Genomic DNA, 19719 nt, shown 5'->3' with positions numbered 1-19719 from the left:
AGGGATTGTTCTGTACTCACTTTCCCAAGTACTTAGTACAGTGCTCTGCACACAGTAAGCACTCAATAAATACGACCGAATGAAAGAATTGAATGAATTAATTTCATCTGGTGACTTTTACACATTACGCAGATCCCCGGCCGACTGGATGGGTGGGTTGGGGCAGGCTGGGCGCAAGGGAGGGGGGAAGGAAGGAAGGCGGGGGTGGGGGGATATACAGGAGCAGAATAGCAGCTCGGCTAAGGGATTTACTAGGATCGGCCCCTTCTGGAAACCCTATGAGGCTTCCCCCCAGCCCCCTTTTTGTGGCATTTGTTAAGCCCGTACTATGTGCCGAGCACCGTACTAAGGGCTGGGGCAGATACAAGTTAATAAGGTTGGACCCAGTACCTGACCCACATAGGGCTCACAGTTTTAATCCCACTTTTATAGATGAGGTCAGAGATCCCGAGAAGTTTAAAGTGGCTCACCCAGAGGTCACGCAGCAGACAAGCGGCGGAGCTGGGAATAGAACCCAGGTCCTTCTGACTCCGGGCCCGGGGCTTTATCCACAAGGCCGCGCGGCTTCTCTAGGCCCTGGCTTCTGTCAGCTGCAGAGTGAGGGAAGAGCAGGGGTTGAGGGGCAGTTCTGTGACCGGAGCGGCTTCCCCGGACCCTGGGAGAGACCAGCCAGGGGCCATCAGGCAAGACCCGACCCCGCCATGCCCCATTTGAGGGTCCCCAAGCTATCTCGGAGAAGTGGGCATCGCCCCTTTCTCCTCTTCTCCCTTCCCAGGTCTCAGGGTCCTGGGGTCAGGAGGGCAGCCTGGTGCCTGGGGAAAATTCCAGCCAGAGATGGGAGACAGGGACCGTTTCTAACGTCCACGTCCTCCTCGCTCTGCCCCAACACCTTCCCGGGTGACCCGGGCAGCGTCCCACCCAGAACCCTTCCCACGACATCCTGGCCTCCGCCTCGAAGCGCGTAATAGGCCCCCACCCCTCACGCCCCTCAGGGGTGGGCACTACGCAAGGAGGTGCGGCGAGCGGCAAAAAGAAGGGACACTTTTATTTGGTAAAAAACGTTGTCAGGCGATGCCGACTGACCCGACTTAAGGCTCGGGCCACTGACTCCCAGACCGGGGAAGGCCCCGGACCTCTCCTAGGTCCCGCCGTCCGGGAGCGAGTGGGGGTCTGGGGGGAGGTGAGAGACGGGGCAGCTTCGGCCCCAGGAGCCGGACGGAAGCGGGGCGGGAGTCCACCCTGTCCGTCCCACCCCGTCCCCTCGGCCTCGGGGGCAGCGGCCGGGGGGGGAGGGGGCTGCAGCAGCAGCAGAGCCGGCTGCCGTGGGAGCCGTCGAGCGCCGCTTGGGCTCAGCACGGTCACAGTCACGGAACCTGTTTGGCCGCGTCGGCAGGCCCGGCGACGGGCCGCCCGGCCCCACACAAACCTGTTGGGTTACACTGCGGCGGCGGCCGGGGGGCCGGGGTCCCCCCGGGGAGAGGCGGTGGGAGGGCGGGGCTCCTTCCGGCCAGCCGCCGCTCTATGGCTTCAAGCTCCGCACGTGGGGGGGGGGGGGTGTCTCGGCGCCTCCCGGCCTCAGCCGGGCCTTCGGGAGGCCCGGCCGGGGGTGGAGGCCGTGGAGGCTGCGGGTTCGGGCCGACAGGATCCCCGGATGCCCCCCGTCCACCCCCGGACACCTCACCCCCCCGGGGAGTTCCCGGAGCGGGAGACAGAAGGAGGTGTCCTCAAAGACTCCTTAACGTGCCACAGGCGACGCCGCGACCCCGGGCCAGCGAGGAAGAGGAAGGAACTAGAGATAGAGAGATAGAGAGAAATACAGAGATAGAGACAGTTGGTGATTGGGGCGGGGAGCCGGCCCAAGGCGGGATGGGGGAAGAGGAGAGGTCCCGGCCGCCCCCCGCCTCCTGCCCAGCGGAGACCCGAGGTCGGACCCCAGAGGCGGCGGACGGGGAACGGGTCTGTTCTCTTGTCCCTTCCCAAGCGCTTACTATAGTGCTCTGCACAAAGTAAGGGCTCAATAAATAGAAGCGACCGCCCGACTGCCCGAGGCCGGGACCCCCAGCCCCTCTCGGCCGGTCCGGCCTATCTCGCCTGCCACCCGCCACCGGAGCCCAAGCCCGGTCGTCGTCGGAGACCCTTGGAGAAGCCGGCCTAGGCTCTCCACCCCCTGACCGTGCCCACTGGCGGGCCAGGAACCCGCTCACCTCCCAGGGCCGACCCACCCCCGGCTCTCCTGGCCTCCGCCCCTCCCTGGGCCGCCAGCCCCTCGCAGGACCACCTCCCACCCCCGGCCCCGCTGGCCAGCCCGCCCCGGCCCCGGAGGGTCTCCTTGGGGTCAGGTAGCCAGGCGCGGGAGGGGAGGTGAGCGGGGGGCCAACAGGGCGGGAGCGGGCACAGCCAAGCTGGGTCTTACCCGCAGAGCCGCAGCAGGAGGCAGAGCCCTCCCGTCAGGCTGTGCAGGAGATGGCAAAGTCCTGACAGGCTTCGTCCTGGGGGAGACAGCGGAGAGGGGCCGCGTCACGGGGGCTTCGGAGCCCCGCGGCCCTCCCCCCGGGGGGAGGGGGTTCTTTGGGGGGATTGCGTGCAGGCCTATCCCCACGCTACCCGCCAACCCCAACTTCAGGGGAACCAGATGGGGAAAGGCCAGTTTGACCAAAAAAAGGCCAAAACACTCAAAAGGACCCAAGTAAACGAACTCTTGAAATGCAGTTTTATTCAGGGTGGAACTAAAAGTGAGTGGCAACGGGCAACCACGGGAGCCCGCCCCCTTCCCTTCCCGCCAGCGCGGGGAGGCTGCGGGGCCAACGGGCCCGCGAGGGATTAAGTTTCGCCCCGGCCGGCCGGGCCGCCCGCCGGAGAGTCGGCGGCCGACGGTGGCGGCCCAGCCCCACCCCGTCCGGCTCGCCGCGGCCCGGCCCGTCTCGGCAGATCGCGGCCGGAAGGCCGGGGGTGGGGGGAGCCGGCATCCCTCACCCACGGGGACTCCGGACATCAAAGTCCAGAAGGGTGGGGCCGAGCCCAGGCTCACGGGGGAGGGGTCGGGAAGCTCCTTTCAAACCACCACACAACTGGGCCGTGTCCCTCTGCTTCCCAATGACCAAAAGCCAGGAAGCGAGCAGGGAGAGGAGAACACACACATACACACACACACAGGCGCACACATATGCCGCGGAGGAGAATGAACCAACACCCCCGCACCGCCCCCCCCACCCCCCCGGGCCATGAGACCGGCCTCTCCCATTTTCAAACGTTAGGTAGAAAAGGTCTATAAAACTGTGCAAAAAACTACCCTGGTTGCTTGAACGAACTCATTTCAAGTACTGCCAGCGTGGGCGGCGCCCTCCCGCCTGGCACTGCTCCGGGGCCCGGTCGGGGAGTAGGCAGCGCCCCGCTTCCCTACCCGGGAGCCCAGATGGGGAGCCGAGAGGGGCGGGCCACGGTGGGGCGGGGTGGCGGCGTGTGCGGGGTCGGGGAGGGAGGGAGGGAGGGGTGGCAGGTTCTAGGAAACAAGGCCGTTCCCACGATCGGCGTGGACCCGCCCCATCCCCTCCCTGCCTGGCGGCCGGCCCGGCCGGGCTCCCGCGGGCGCAGCTCTTTCCCAGGCCTCCCCGCCCGGTGCCCGGCCCAGCTCCCCACACGGCCGCTCCAGGCTCCTGCCTCCCCCCAAGGTGAGGAGAGGGGCGGTCCTCCCGTCCACCGGGGCTCCTCGCTCCCCTCCCGCTTGGCCGGCCCTCACATCGACCCGGGTCCAGGGGCCGCTGAGAAATGGCTCCCACATGCGGAGGCCCCCGGGGGAGACCTGGTGACCAACGCCGAAGCGGGCCGGGGGGGTTCCCTAGGGGTGTGCCCCCAGGGTCGGGACCCCCGACCCCCCACTCTCCGGACCGAGGCCCAGGCCCCGGAGGGATTCCCCAGTGCCGCGGGGTTCAGCGGCGACAGTGGCAGCCGCCTCCTCCTCGGCCGTTGGGCCCGAAGGGCCGTCCTGGCGGCCGGGTACCGGGCGGGCAGCAGCAGCAGTTGGCCCAGCTAGGGGCGGCCTCCTACCATGCCGGGGGCGGGCTTGGCATCGCTCTTGGCTGGGGACGGTATCCCGGCGTCGGGTGGCACGAACCCTCTCCGGTCGATCAAGCTGCCGACAGAGAGGAGACGGGGCTGAGGACTGGGGGGCGGGGGGGTGGGGGGTCACCGGGGGCAGGCCGGTGGTTCCCGGGCCCTTGCGATGCAGAGGGGAACCACCTCGGGCGGCCCCTACTCGGGTCAGGTCGGTCAATGGTATCTATATAGTACAGAGCGCTGTACTAAGCGGTCGGGAGAGTTCGGCAGAACAATATAGCGGGCACTCCCTGCCCACAGCGAGCCTACAGTCTAAAGGGGGAGACAGACGTTAACGTAAGGTCAAGTGAGGCATTCCTCCGCCCCCGTTATTCCTGCTCAGTGGGAACCGGGGTGGCGGGGTTGGGGGGCGGGGGGATGGTCTGGGAGGTCCGGGGGCGAGGACGAGGTGAGGCTGGCAGGGAGAAAGGAGTTGACTCAGGCTGGGTTGGCCCCACCACCCAATCGGGGAACACCAAAGCCGGATGATGTCATGGCCCCGGTCTTTCTCCAGGGCACTGGGGCCTGCCCATCCCCCCTCCGCCCCCACGATCACCAGCCTGGATTGGGCGTCACCGGGTGCGCCGCCCCGGGCCGGGCATGGCGGGAGGGAGGAAGGGAAGACCCGGCGTTGCCCTCAGAGAGCTCCGCTCTGCGGGAGGAGGCAGGACCGACGAGGATGCGCGGACCGGACCGGACGGGCAGCCAGAGGAGAAGGGGCGGGCGCCGGGCCGGGGCCCCAGAAGCAGCGGGCCGGACTCAGGCGGACGGCGGCAGGGCCGCAGGAGCCGGGGGGAAGGGACAGGTGGCGGGCGGCGGGAGGAGAGAGGGGAGACGGCCAGAAGGCAGGAGGCAACACCCAGGGTCAAACCCCACAAGGCGGTGGCAGGCGAAAGGAGAACAAGAAACAGCCCCAAAGTCAGACGGAAGGGAGAGCTGGGGAGGCTTGGGGAGGAGAGGCTCGGGGCTAGGCCTCCGGGCAGGGAAAAGGAGGAAAGGTCAGCTGAGAAGCAGTGGCGCCTAGTGGACTGGGCCTGGGCCCGTGAGTCAGAAGGACCTAGGTTCTAATCCCAGCTCTGCCACTTGTCTGCTCTGTGACCTGCAACAACTCACTTCTCTGGGTCTCAGTTATCTCTTCTGTGAAGCGGGGGTTAGGACTGTGAGCCCCATGAAGGACAAGGACGGCAGCCAACCCCGTGTGCTTGGATCTACCCCAGTGCTTAGTATATGGCCTGGCACATAGGAAGCACTTATCAAATGCCACAAATATTACAGTTATTAGAGAGGAGCGAGGAGGTGGCCATCAGAGGCTCTAACAAGGGTCATGACGGCGGAGGGCGGAAGGGTTCATCTAGACGGACGGGGGTCGAGAAGAGGGCCGGTTGAGACACCTAGAAGAAGCCATCTTCTCCACCCCCCAATTAACTTCCTGCCTCATCATGGATGAGCTGCTGCTCCTGCTTTGGGGATCGGCCCCCTCGTGCCCCTAACCCTTGTTAAGATGCAATAGTTACATTGTTATTGTTTTACTGTGCTCTCCCCAGAGCTTAGTACGGTGCTTTGCACAAAGTGATCGATAAATACGACAATAAACGAATGAACGAACCTTCACCAAGGACGCCTCCCGCCTTTCCCAACTAGACCGTGAGCCCGTTGAGGGCAGGGATCGTCTCTCTCTGTGGCTGAACTCTATTTTCCAAGCGCTTTCCGGTGCTCTGCACACAGTAAGTGCTCGATAAATACGGCTGAATGAATGAATTAGACTATCAAATCCTTGAGTGCAGGGATCCACTCTTAACTGTCCTGGGTCCCTCTAATTCAGGCTCGGGTTTAGACACACACGCATGTATACACATACAGAGGAGGGTGAAGATTCAGCGCAGAGGGAGCCCCAACTAACAGATTCAGGTCTAGGGTGAGGGTGGGGGTCTGAGTGTCTCTGGGCCGCCCAAGGGACTGAGTCTGGGAAGGGAGGAGGGGATGCAGAAGTAGGCGTGGGCGGCAGAGCTGGTGCGGGGACGACAGGGCAAGAGGGCTTGTTGTGGGCAGGGAATGTCAGTTGTATTGTTGTACTGAACTCTTCCAAATGCTTAGTACAGTGTCCTGCAAACGGTAAAGCTCTCTCAAAAAATATGACTGACTGACTCCAGGTCCGGACATCCTCCAGGAGCAGCTGCAGCTGGGGCGAGGGGAGGTGCAGGGTGGCCAGGGTGGACGGGACAGTGGGGTGAAGGGATCCGGGGCCGGGAATGGTGCCAGGGCAGAGGGAAGGTGCCCGGGACACCCTTGGGGTGGTGAAGGGTAAACTGAGTCTTCTCTCTGGGGCAGCTTGCTGCCCAGTGGCCCCCTCTTGTGGCAGCCCAGGGAAGCCAGGTTTTTGGGTTGGGTTTTTTTTGGTATTTGTTAAGCGCTTACTTTGTGCCGAGCACTGTTCTAAGCACTGGGGTGGATCCGAGATACTCAGGTTGTCCCACGTAGGGCTCGCAGTCTTCATCCCCATTTTACAGATGAGGTGGCTGAGGCCCAGAGAAGCGAAGCGACTTGCCCAAGGTCACACAGCTGACAGGAGGCGGAGCCGGGATGAGAACCCATGACCCAAGACTCCCAAGCCCGGGCTCTTTTAATAATGTTGGTATTTGGTATTTGTTAAGCGCTCACTATGTGCCGAGCACTGTTCTAAGCGCTGGGGTAGACACAGGGGAATCAGGTTGTCCCACGCGGGGCTCACAGTCTTAATCCCCATTTTACAGATGAGGTAACAGGCACCGAGAAGTTAAGTGACTTGCCCAAAGTCACACAGCTGACAAGTGGCCGAGCCGGCATTCGAACCCATGACCTCTGACTCCAAAGCCCGGGCTCTTTCCACTGACTCAGGCTGCTTCTCACGCCGGCTGCTTAGGATTTCTGGACGCTTCCGCCCCGGCGGAGGCTGGGAGCTTCCCGGGCTGCCCCGGGGGGAGGCAGGAGCCCGGGCAGTCCTCCCAGGGCCCCCTTGAAAAGCGCAGCTATCAGCTGCGCCAACCCACGGTGAGTCAGGCTGGCATCAGAGAGCCGCTCACCTGCCTCGCTGTGGTCTCTCGCCACTGACCCCTTTTCCACGCCCTCTCTCCTGCCTGGCACTTCCTTCCCCTTCACATCAAGCACATCACACTGCTCTTCTCCTCTTCAAAGCCCTCCTACGATCACAGCTCCTCCAGGAAGCCTTCCCTGACCAACCTTTCACTTCCCCACATTACTGGCCCGCCCTCCCTGAATCGGTACCTCTTGGGCACTTAAGGGATTCACCTCACCCCCAAGGTGCTTAATGTCCATATCATTCGTTCAACTGTATTTATTGAGCGCTTACAGTGTGAAAGGCACTGTACTAAGCACTTGACACTACTAACTATATAGATAACAGATAATGTTAATATCTGTCTCCCTTGCTACACTGAAAACTCCTTGAGGGTAGGGGATCGCATTTACACACTCTGTCGGACTTTCCCGAGCGCTGAATATAGTACTCTGCACGTAATAAGCATTCAATAAATACTGACTGACTGACTGATCGATCGACCCCTCGGGCAAGGCAGCAGACAGGTGTCGGCGGGCAAGGCGCTCTCCCCTATAAGAAGCCGTGTGGTTTAGTGGCTCGAGCCCGGGCCTGGGAGTCAGAAGGACCCGGGTTCTCACCCTGGTCCCAGCAGGTGTTTGCTGTGTGACCTTAGGTAAGTCACTTCACTTCCTCTGGATCTTAAGCACTTACCGTGTGCCCAGAGCAGTGAATGAGTACCATAATAATTATTATTGTTATGGCTCAGGGGAGCCCAGTGGATGGGCTTGGGGGTGGGGAGCCAGGGGGCGGGGGACCCCGGGGAAAGCACGTACCTGGGAGGGAAGGGGCCGCAGAGCACTGAGCAGCAGTTGGTCAGGATGCTGTCGTGGCTGTACGGGTTGGCTGCTGACTCTGTGCCTCTCTTGTTGGACCACGAGCCTTTGATCTGGAGCGAAAGCGTCCCGCGTCCCCCCCGATCCCCACCGGTGGGTGTGAGCGAGGCCTATGCTCCGTCCGAGCGGTGGGAGGGGCGCGGGGGTGGGAGGCGGAGACGCGGGGAGGATCCATCCCACCCAGGCTGGGGGAGCAGCAGCCATAGCTGCCGGGGTGGAAATGACCCCCCAAGGGGAACCGGGGCGAGGCGGGGGGGCGAAAGGGCCGGGGTGGGCCGGAAGGGCTCAGCATCCGGGATGACACCGGAACCACCGGGAGCTGGCAGGAGTCTGATTCCCAGCTGCTCCGGCCTCACTCCCGGGAGCCGGAGAGGCCCGGGTGGGCCGCGGGAGCTGGGCAGGATCGGCCCGAGGCGGCACCCGAGTTGCCGGAGCTGTACCCTCCTGCCAGCCTCTCAGGATCCCTCTCCTCCTCGGGATCCCCTCTCCCACCCCGGCCCAGCCTCCCGAGCTGCCTCCCCCGTCCATCCGCTCGCACTCACATCTTCGTTGGTCGTCAGGTTCGAGGCAACGAGGTACGTGTGAAACCCTGAGAGGCCCAAGATAGACCAGACTGAGAAGAAGCAGACCACCAGCTCCAGCACAGTGCGGCTCAGTTGTCAAGGAAGCCGCAGAGGGTGGTTGGGGTTGGGGGGAAGAGAAGTGAGACGGAGCAAGGGGGGGGCCTCAACTGGGGTCCCGACTGGGCCAACGGCCTCAGTTCCCAAGCCTTCCCAACCCCTGACCTCGCCTTCCCCAAATCCCCTAGGGCTGTTCCGGGGTCTCCACAGAAGGCCACCCCCCTGCTGGGATGTGACCACCCCTCCCATCCCCTCAACGCAACCTCGAGCCTGCAATCGGGCCGGGAGCTGGGCCTAACGGAGAGGGGCACCGAGCTCCTTGGGGAGTGGCACCGCCCAGCCCAGGGTAGAACTGGAAGCTCCCTGGGGGCGGAGGCCAGGTCTCCTCTCTGTCCTATGTGCTCTCTCTCTCTCTGTCTGGAGCCACGAGAGCACCAACAGGGACTCTTGGAGGAGGAGAGAGGAAGGTCAAGGGCCAGGAAACCCCACTGGAGGGAAGGGGCTGGGGTGGGGGGAGAATACTAATAATTGCAGTATCTGTCAAGCGATTACTGCGCACCAGGTACTGTACTAAGCGCCAGGGTGGATACAAACAAATCGGGTTGGACACAGTCCCTGTCCCACATGGGGCTCACAGTCTCAATCCCCATTTTACAGCTGAGCTGAGGCCCAGAGAAGTGAAGTGACTTGCCTGAGGTCACAGAGCAGACAAGTGGCGGGACCGGGATTAGAACCCACTTCCTTCTGACTCCCAGGCCCGGGCACTATCCACTGCGCTACGCTGCTTCTCGGAGGGGCCCACCCCCGCCCAGGGCCCACCCCCACCCAAGGGGGTCCGCGTCTCAAAGGATATCTCGCCGGCGTCTCCTTGAGCGTGTTGAGGAAACTGTCGTTCTGGGAGCCTGTGGAGAGGGCAGGCCTGGGCTGGTGACACGGGCAGGAGCCACCGGGGGGGTCCGGAGCCAGCGGAAAGAACGCCCTTCCCGGCTCGCTTTCCTCCCCCGCCCCCCGCGGCCCATCCAGGAGCCCTTACGCAGGGTGAGGTGGGTGATGACGCAGGCGAAGATGAAGGCCGTCAGGAAGGACAGGGACAGGATGAAGGCGTAGAAGAAGCGGTAGTTGCGTTTCCCAACGCAGTTGCCCACCCAAGGGCAGTGGTGATCGAACCGCTCTGGAGGCGGGAAGGGCGACGTCGGTGCCCGCCCTCTGCCAGCCCCGCCGCCGCCCACCCCAGGGATCTCTGCCCTACTCGCGGCCCCACCCCCTCACAGTGGGGGTAAAGCAGCTTGTCACACAGCCAGTGGGCAGGGACCGCGGGGTGCCCGCGGGGCGCCCGCTTGGTCCCGGGGGGAGGCGGTGACCAGCCCCGCGGCCAACGGCTGAGAGGAGCCCCTGGGGCTCACCCTGCCGGGGCAGGAGGACCGGGCTGACTCACGGGGTGAGTCCCAGCGGGCTCTCCCCCTTCTGCCCCACCCAGGGCGGGCGGGCCTCGCCCTCCCCGTCTAGCTGGGAGATGAGATCACAGCCCAGGTGCCAGGGCCCGTCACCTGGGCCGTGCTCCCCCGGGGCTTGGGCGGGAGCGAGGCCCCCGCCCCCCACAACCGCCCCCCTCTCCGGGGCCCCCCCTCCTTCTCCCAGCTCCCCAGGGCCATGCCTCCCCCTCACCTCTCCTAACCACTCCTTCTCCGGGAGCTTCTCCCCCCGCCCAAGTCCCTCTAGACTGGAAGACCACTGTGGGCAGGGAATGTGTCGGCTATACTGTTATAGGGTGCTCTCCCAAGCGCTCAGTACAGCGCTCTGCACACAGTGAGCGCTTGATAAGTACAACTGCCTCCCAACCCCCAGGGGTCACACGCCTCCCCCGACAGCCACCCCCTCCCCTGGCCACGAACCACATCCGCCTACCACCGGAGAGTGGTCTCGGTCGCCGTCTCCTTGTCGCCCGCTTCCCCTAACCCCCTGCATCTCTAGCTGGGGACGGGGAGACCCGGACCCCCCGTCATCCGGGCTCACAGGGGCGGCGAGAGCCAACGTGCGCCTGGTCGCCGGTGGGGTTGTGGGGGGAAAGGGGAGCCTCCTCTGTCCGGCCCCCGCAGGTCCGCCGGGTCCCACTCACCCACACAGTTGTCACAGACGCTGCAGTGCGAGGTCCGGGGGGGCCTGAACATCTTGCAGGTGAAGCAGTATTTCAGCTTCACCACCTGCCCGTTGATGAGCACCTCCCGCGTCCGCGGGGGCGGCCGGTAGGTGGTGGAGCCCGTGCTGTCTGGAAAGGGGATGGGGAAGATGGTGCCGGTGAACCTTAGATCCCACCTCCCGCCACCCTTCCTGGAACACCAGGCCCAAAGAAGGGGCGGGAAGCTCCCCGCTGGCCCACCGGGCCCTGGCCCGGCCCACCCGATCCCTCCCCCAGACCTCCCCCGGGGCCCGCCGGGCCCCGGGTCCAGCCTCCCAGGCCGTACTAAGATGGCAGCCATCTCAGGCCGCCAAGCCAGAGCCATTGGCAGTGGACGTGGGGTGTCGCGGAGGCCGAGCCCATGACCCCCTAAGTCCCTCCCGGGGCCCTCCAGCGCCCGCGGCAGCCGGCCACCACCCCAAGAGCAGCCAGACAACCAGAGTGGCCTGGCGGAAAGAGCGCCCGGGTTCTAATCCCCGGCTCTCCCCCTTGCCTCCTGGGTGACCTTGGGCAAGTCACTTTGCTTCTCCGGGTCTGTTTCTTCATCAGTGAAATGGAGATTCAATACCCCTTCTCCCTCCCACTTAAACTGGAAGCCCCAAGGAGGACAGGTACTGTGTCCAACTGGACGATCTTGTATCTACGCCAGGCTTAGTGTAGTGCTTGGCACACTGTAAGAACTTAATAAAACCCAGTTATTATTTGCACTAAATTATTATTATTATTTCTATTAATGTCTGTCTTCCCCGCTAGACTGGAAGCTCAATGTGGACAGGGAATGTGTCTGTTATAGTCTTCTCTCCCAAACACTCAGTACAGTACTAAGCGCTCAATAAATACGACTGACTGCAGCTCCCCTGGCTGCCTCTGAGAAGTCCAGAGGCAAAAGCCATCCTTGCAGTGGGAAGTAGCGTGGCCTAGTAGTGGCCGGACCCCGGCCCTGAGAGCCAGAAGGACCCAGGTTCTAATCCCAGCTCCGCCACTCGTCTATGAGACCTTGGGCAAGTCATTCAACTTCTCTGGGCCTCAGTTCCCTCATCTGTAAAATGGGAATGAAGACTGGGAGCCCCACGTGGGACAGGGACTGTGTCCGACCTGCTTAGCCTCTATCTACCCCAGCGCTGTACCTAGTAAGAACTTAACAAGTACCATTATAAAAAAACAAATAAAAAAAACCCATAAAACATCTGTCACATCAAGTCCAAAGCAACTAGGCTCAGGTTGTTAGACTAATGACGATAATAATTGTGGTATTATTGTGGTATTGTGCTATCGTGCTTTGCAGTTGGAGGCCGGGCCAGCAGCAGCTCCTGGACCATGAGGGACTCTCCAAACAGCCCTGGCTCCAGCCCCACCCCCCGGACCTTACGCCGGCCCCCCGGACCATGCCGACTGACCTCAAAGTGCTTAGTACAGTGCTCTGCACGCAGTAAGCGCTCAATAAATACAACTGAATAAAAAATAATAATAATGGTATTTGTTAGGCGCTTACTATGTAACAAGCACTGTTCTAAGCGCTGGGGGGAATACTAGATAATCAGGTTGTCCCTCATGGGGCTCGCGGTCTTCATCCCCATTTTACAGATGAGGTGGCTGAGGCCCGGAGAAGTGAAGTGACTTGCCCAAAGTCACACAGCTAACAAGTGGCAGAGCCAGGATTAGAACCCATGATCTCTGACTGCCAAGCCCGGGCTCTTTCCACGCTGCTTGAATGAATGAATGAGAAACTTCCAATCGCTGCCCACCCACCTCCGCAGCAAAACAACGAGACACTCAATCAGCTCCCCCCCCCGCATCTACCCAAACGCTTCACTCCTCTAACGCCACCAATCATAATCATGATAATTAAGGTATTTGTTAAGGGCTCACTGTGTGATAAGCACCCTTCTAAGCGCTGGGGTAGATACAAGGAAGTCAGGTTGGACACATTCCCTGTCCCCCGTGGGGCTCACAGTCTTCACCCCCACTTTATAGATGAGGGAACTGAGACCTGGAAAAGTGAAATGATTTGCCCAAGGTCACACAGCAAGACAAGTGGTGGAGCCGGGATTAGAACCCAGGTCCTTCGGACTCCTAGGCCCGTGGCTCTGACCAGGCCACGCTGCCAACCGATTTACTGTCCCATCCCTCGACCGCACCCTCCCCCTGGTCCGGAACGCTCTCCCACCTCATCAAAGACAGACCGCCACTCTTCCCAGCGCCCTCCTAAAATCATATCCCCTCCATGAAGCCTTCCCTGACTAACTTCTCATTTCCCCACCCTACTCGTTGTCTTTCGGGGTCACTTTACACTTGGGACAGTACCCCTTAAACACTTTGATAGCCACCCTCCCACCCCCGCAGCTCTCGTCTCCACATCCCCATACTCTGCCTCCCCGACCTGAATCGTATTTTGACACGTCACCCCTGCTAGGTTGTTGGCTTCTTGAGAGCAGTAGCTGTAACGAAGGTATTTATTAGGCACTCACTGTGTGCGGAACACTGTAGCAAGCGCTGGGAATGAGTTCGAGTTCACAGGTGGGAATAATAATAATAATAATAATGTTGGTATTGGTTAAGTGCTTACTATGTGCAGAGAACTGTTCTAAGCGCTGGGGTAAACACAGGGGAATCAGGTTGTCCCATGTGGGGCTCACAGTCTTAATCCCCATTTTACAGATGAGGTAACTGAGTCCCAGAGAAGTTAAGTGACTTGCCCCCAGTCACACAGCTGACAAGTGGCAGAGCCGGGATTTGAACCCATGACCTCTGACTCCAAAGCCCGTGCTCTTTCCACTGAGCCACGCTGCAGGGATACTGTCTACCAACTCTACTGGAGAGTACTCTCCTCCCAAGTGCTCTGCACAAAGTAAGCGCTCAATAATTATATTGACTGCGCAGTGCCCGGGACCAAGCTGACCGAACCCCAGAAATTTTGGCCTCGGGTAGTGCCCCAGACCCCGCTGACTGAACCCCGGCAATTCCTGCCTTGAGTAGGGCCCAAGAAGCAGCGTGGCCTAGTGGAAAAGAGCACGGGCCTGGGATGCAGAGGACCTGGGTTCTATTCCCGGCTCCGCCCCTTGCTTGCTGTGTGACCTTGGGCAAGTGGCTTAATGTCTCTGGGCCGCGGTTATCTCATCTGTACAATGGGGGTTAAACCCTCCTTTCTGTGAGCTCCACGCGGGACAGGAACTGTGTCCAACCTAGTGTAGCCACCCCAGCGTTTAAAACAGTGCTTGACAGGGAATAAGCACTCCTCACCACTGGCTTTAAAGCAGTCCCTCACCTTACCCCCACACCTCACCTCGCTCCTCTCCTACTCCAACCCAGCCCACACACTCCGCTCCTCTAACGCCAACCCTCTCCTTGTACCTCCCTCTCGTCTCTCTGCTGACTTCTGGCCCTCCGTCCTCAAATCCGACAATTACTGTCCCACCCTTCAGAGTCTTATTGAAGAACCACCTCCTCCAAGAGGCCTTCCCTAAGCCCTCTTTTCCTCTTCTTCAGCTCCCTGACTTGCTCCCTTGGTTCATCCTCCCTTCCAGCCCCGCAGCACTTGTATCTGTAATTTATTTATTTATATTGGTATTTGTCTCCCTTTCTAGGCTGTAAGCTCGTCGTGGGTGAGGACTGGGCCTGCTTTATTGTCCTCTCCCAGCCCCTTAGTACAGTGCTCTGCACACAGTAAGTGCTCAATAAATATGATTGACTGATTTAAATACCGTTAAAAAACAATTAAAAAAAGAGCCCCCAACAACGTTGGCCAATGCCTGGCAGTACCGGCCACAGCGTCACCTCGCCCCCATGGCTCGGGGGTGTCTGATATCCAGGCAAGGGGCCTGCTGGAGTGGTCAAAGACCCTAGGGCCAGGCGCCCAGGGTCCGACGAGCTCACCCCGCCAACTCGGACCAGGGGTCGACCTCCAGAACCGGTGGTCGGGCATTCGCCTGCCTGCCCGGGACTGGTGGCTGTGCGGTCCCAGAGTGGGACCAGGGTCGCCTCGGACTTAGCCCCGCTTCTCCTCCACCATCCGCCCACCACAGGACCCCCCCAAACGCGGGCCTGTCGAACGGGGCTCGTCCGCTCGGACCCGTCGTCGCTGCTGCTCGGGTCGGGGCAGGGGGCCGAGCCGACCCCCAGCCTCCTCCGCCTGGGGTTCCCGCGGTGTGGGACGGAGCGTGGGACGGAGCATGGGACGGAGCGTGGGACGTGATCTAGGGACCCAGTCTGGGAGCGCAGGGCTGTGGCTGTGGTGTCCCGTTTGCCGGCTGGGGCCGCTTTCCTCCCCCCCGAGTCCCCACCCACTTCCTCCTCCTCCTCCTCCTCCTCCTGTGAGATCTAGGCTGGGAAGTAGGTGGGTGCTGAGCTCTCGCTACTCGGCCGCGGCCTCCCGACGCCCAGGGGTGTTCTTCTCCAGTCCCTTCCGCCCCTCACCCGCACTGAGGTCCCACCGACGGAACCACGGGTGCAGCTGGAGGAAGAAGAGCCCGAGGCAAATCCTCGGTCGGGGGTCCCCGGCCCCGGGAGGAGAGGCGTGAGGAAGGACGAGTGTCCAGGCTGGGGGATGGCCATCTCCAGGGTCCTCGGGGATGGCCCGAGCTGGGGAGGCCGTCCGGTGCTCCGGGACGCCCTCCCGCTTCCGCGCACGGGCACGGACCCGCGCGGGGGCTTCTAGGAGCCTGCAGGTGCCTCAGCAGAGCGGCTAGGGCATCTCCGGGAGGAGAGAGGACCCACAGACACCCAGCAACTCCCTCCAGACTGTAAGCTCATTGTGGGCATGAAATGTGTCTGCTTATTGTTGTACGGTACCCTTCCAAGAGCTTAGTACAGTGCTCCGCACACGGTAATGGCTCAATAAATACGACTGAATGAATGGGAAACTGGACCCACTCCCACTGGTGCCCGGCAGGGCAAGACCAGGCCCCCGGACACGAGCCCCCGTGGGGCTACGTTGCCCAGTGCACGACCTCCGCCGACAGGGAATCTGCCCAGCACCGGGGAGGTGGTGTGGTCTAACGGGAAGAGTCAGTCAGTCAATCAGTTCGCATTCACTGAGCCCTTATTGTGTGCAAAGCACTGTACTAAGTGTTTGGGAAAGGACAACAGAACAGACAGTCCCTGCACACAACTACCTTACAGTCTGGAAGGGGAGAGCCAAGGGCTGGGAGTCAGAAGGCCTGGAGTCTAGTCCCAGCTCTGCCACCTGCTGTGGGACCTCGGGGAGGTCACTTAACCTGTCCGGGCCTCAGTTTCCTCACCTGTAAATTGGGGACGAGGACTATGTCTGGTCTGATTACCTCGAATCACCCCCCAGCACTTAGGGTGTTTGGCGCCTAGAAAGCACCTGACGCAATACTCTAATTTTGGGGGAGACCGGTGGAGTCCGGGCTCCGCACCCCGAGTCCCCGGGCTTCCCTCGTGAGGTGGCACCCCGCCCTCCCCGGCCGTCCTTCCCACCGTCCCGGGTCCCCGAGAGATCAGCCGGGGCCTCACCGATCTGTTTCTCCAGGTCAGCGGCCTCGCTGGGGGTGGCCCGCGGCAGGATCCCGGGGTCCGTGAAGCTGGTCTGCAGCAGACAGCTGACCACGAAGAAGAAGAGGAGCCCCGCGATGGCCGGGATGGCCAGGGTCAGGTGGCGGGCCAGGAACGGGCAGCTGCAAGGAAGCGGACGTCGGAGGGGTCCCCTAGCTTCCCCGCCCACCGAGGGTCAGAGGGGCTGCCGTCGCTCTGATCCCCAGACGCCGGCCCAGGGCCGCGGGCACGCAGCCACGTCTGGGACCGGAGGGGGACCCTCTGTCTGCTGTGCCCTTTGGCTGCCGTGCCCGGGAAGAGTTGCCCGGGCCGCCCCCGGCCTCCAGCGACAGCAACGCTCAGGCAGCGGTCTGGCTCAGTGCCCCGGCTGGCAGACGAGAAGCGACAGTCCAGTACCCCCTCCCCTGCCGGACCTTCACCGGTTCCTGGAATGCCATCCGCGGGCCCAATTTCAGCCCCACCATGCCAATCTCAACTCCCTGCTGGCGCTCTCTCTCTCTATCCAGCTGGCACCACCCCTGGCTCTCCACACCCGGCAAATATTGGCCCTCATCAGTCCAGTGAGGGGGGTCTCCTCCTGAAGGCTGAGGACCCATCGACTCAAGGGCCTGGGAGGCCTCTCGTGGGCACCTTGGCAGCAGATCTCTCCTTGACCTGGGAGCGATTTGGTCATGTCCCAGGTCATCCCGGCCCAGGGTCCGGGTCAGCTCTACTTCACACCACATGGACGGCAGCTTGCGGGTCTCTGGACGCAACAGCGGCTTCCTCTGCGCGACCCCTCAAGGAGGAACCCGACGAGCCTGGGGAGGGGGCCGCTCTGTGAGCGGCCTGGAGTGGCGGGGTGATGGGACCAGGAAAAGTCTGTGAAGCTGCCCTCTGACTGACTCTGTGCCCACAGCACGGCCGACCAGCCCGAACCCCCAAGAGAGACAGCCCCTTTCCCTGGACAAGCCCTAGGACAAGTCCTCAGGGGTCCCGTCGACCCAGCCGGGCACCCCGAAGTGGGGGACGGCCTAGATGCCCCCTTCTCGGTTCCAGCAGCTCCCAAACTTAATCTGGTTGGGGGTGGGGGAATGAGAAGGGAAGGGGATAGGTGGGAAGTGAAACAACCCTGCTCCAGGGTGCCTAGAAGGAGGACATCATCTCAGGGCTCCGGGGTGCCCGACTTGACCTCGCCCTACTCCAGGAGGGCAGGGGAGGTGGGATGGAAGGAAGGCGGCTTGGGAGGGAGGCCAATTTTGAAGATGTCACTGCTCAAAAGAAGGGGACATAAGCGGAGGTGGCAGTGGCTCTCAGGGAAGGGTCCTGGAACACATGGGCACCACCAGGAAGCCAGAGCTAGTGCGGATGAGTGTTTACGGGAGGTGGGAAAAGCGTAGACTACTGCACAGCACCAGACGGATTAGGAAGCCTGCGTTAGGGAATGACTTGAGATAAAGGGGCGTCCCCATCCCCTGTCTCAGTTTCTCTCCAGTAAATGGGACAGATTCCCTGTCCCCGACCCTAGGGAAGACCGACATTCTCTGAGAGAATGCGTTGACCCGTTGTCTCTCCCGGGAAGACGCTCGGAAAAGCCAGGGACGTCTCCCCAGGTGGGGAAGAGGGGGTGAAACTATGGTCCGGGTGGGGGATCGGGAGCAGGGAGGTGGGATGGTGCGGAGGAGGGGAGAGGTGGGGTCGTGGCAGCGCGTGTAGGGAGAGCGGGGGGTCGGGGTGGTGTGGATGAGGGAAGTGGGGGGTCGTAGCTGCGTGGAAGTGGAGGGGTGGGATGTAGGGATGAGGGGATGCGGGGGTCGGAGTGGTGTGTGTGTGGGGAGCGGGGTGGTGTGAATGAGGGAAGCGGGGGGTCGGGACGGTGTGGAGGGGAAAGCGGGGCTTGGGGTGGTGTGGATGAAGGGAGTGGGGGGTCGTGGCGGTGTAGGTGAGGGGGTCGGGGTGGTGGGGATGAGGGAAGCGGGGAGTCGGGACGGTGTGGCGGGGAAAGCGGGGCTTGGGGTGGTGTGGATGAAGGGAGTGGGGGGTCGTGGCGGTGTAGGCGAGGGGGTCGGGGTGGTGGGGATGAGGGGAGTGGGGGGTCGGGACGGTGTGGCGGGGAAAGCGGGGCTTGGGGTGGTGTGGATGAGGGGAGTGGGGGGTGGTGGTGGCGTAGATGAGGGGGTCGGGGTGGCGTGGATGAGGGGGTGGGAGGGTCAGGATGGTGTGTCGGGGGGGGGGAAACAGGGGTGGGGCTGCTCTGCGTCTGGGGAAAGTGGGGGTTCGGGGCGGTGGGTGTGAGACGAAAGTGGGGTCTGGGGTGGGGGGGGGATGCAGCAGGAGAACAGGGGACGGGGTGGTGTGGATGAAGGGAGCAGGGAGCAGTGTGGAGGGGAGAGTGGGGGTGGGGGCGGTGTGGATGCTGGGGGAAAGTGGGGGTCGGTCGGGGGGATGCGGGGGGTGGGGTTGGGGGTGGGGCGTCCGTCCTCACTCGAAGACGAAGAAGAGGCCGGTGGTGGCGAGGATGAGCCCGAAGGTGAGGGCGCAGACTCCGCCGTGTCCGGACAGCATCAGCCGCCCGCCGCAGTAGAAGCGGTTCCGGCCGGGGAACACCTCCCACTTGCGGCGGGGCCGGGCCGCCGGGGAGCCCGGGGAGCCCGGGGAGCCCGGAGGGCCCGGGGGGCCGACGCCAGGCCCGACGCCGCAAGGACCGGACGGGGGACGGCCGGCGGGGCCCAAGCCGGAGCCACCGGACGGCGCGGGCGCGGGCGCGGGCGCCGCCCCGGGGGTGATCTGCTGGTACTCGCACTCCTTCATGCGGCCGGGGCCGGCCCGGCGGCGGCGGAGGACGGGGAGGACGACGGGGAGGACCGGGAGGAGGAGGAGGAAGAGGCGGCGGAGGCGGCGGCGGCCTCCCTCAGCCCCGCCGACGCTCCTCGGGACGCCGGGCCCGGGGACCGCGGGGCCTCCCCGCACACACAGCGCCCCCTGCCCTCGTCCGCCGGCACTGACACCGACGACACCGGAGACCCCGAGGCCTCCCCCGACAGCGCCCCCTGTCTCGCCCGCCGGCACTGTCACTGCCGGGAACGGGGACGCCGAGGCCTCCCCCGACAGCGCCCCCTGCCCTCGCCCGCCGGCACTGTCACTGACGGAGACCCCGAGGCCTCCCCCTTCAGCGCCCCCTGCCCTCGCCCGCCGCCACTGCCACGACCAGGGATCCCGAAGCCTCCCACCGCAGCGCCCCCTGCCCTCGCCCGCCGGCACTGCCACTGCCGGGAACGGGGACCCCGAGGCCTCCCCCGACAGCGCCCCCTGCCCTCGCCCGCCGGCACTGCCACTGCCGGGAACGGGGACCCCGAGGCCTCCCCCGACAGCGCCCCCTGCCCTCGCCCGCCGGCACTGCCACGACCAGGGATC

At 63.1% G+C, this 19719-nt stretch overlaps 1 protein-coding gene across 2 annotated transcripts; it reads right to left on the bottom strand.

The window, feature by feature from the left end:
* Positions 1 to 370: 370 nt before the first annotated feature.
* On the bottom strand, positions 371 to 19264 carry ZDHHC18 (zinc finger DHHC-type palmitoyltransferase 18). 2 transcript variants are annotated; one of them, XM_029080856.2, is made up of 10 exons: positions 18791 to 19264; positions 16288 to 16448; positions 10756 to 10905; positions 9673 to 9810; positions 9493 to 9541; positions 8562 to 8664; positions 7960 to 8072; positions 4045 to 4129; positions 2414 to 2489; positions 371 to 590 (listed from the first exon to the last, which is right to left on the bottom strand). In XM_029080856.2, exons 1-9 carry the CDS (start codon positions 19114 to 19116, stop codon positions 2448 to 2450), a joined length of 1167 nt encoding a protein of 388 aa, XP_028936689.1. In that variant the 5' UTR covers positions 19117 to 19264; the 3' UTR covers positions 371 to 590; positions 2414 to 2447. The 2 variants fall into 2 exon arrangements, with proteins under 2 accessions (XP_028936689.1, XP_028936690.1); XM_029080857.2 differs by lacking the exon at positions 371 to 590 and adding an exon at positions 1028 to 1789.
* Between the last annotated feature and the right edge of the window lie 455 nt (positions 19265 to 19719).

Source organism: Ornithorhynchus anatinus, chromosome 16, assembly GCF_004115215.2.
Source record: "Ornithorhynchus anatinus isolate Pmale09 chromosome 16, mOrnAna1.pri.v4, whole genome shotgun sequence".
Classification (NCBI taxonomy): Eukaryota; Metazoa; Chordata; class Mammalia; order Monotremata; family Ornithorhynchidae; genus Ornithorhynchus; species Ornithorhynchus anatinus.
The sequence above is the reverse complement of the archived record's forward strand: the minus strand, read 5'-3'. Positions and strand labels throughout refer to the sequence as shown.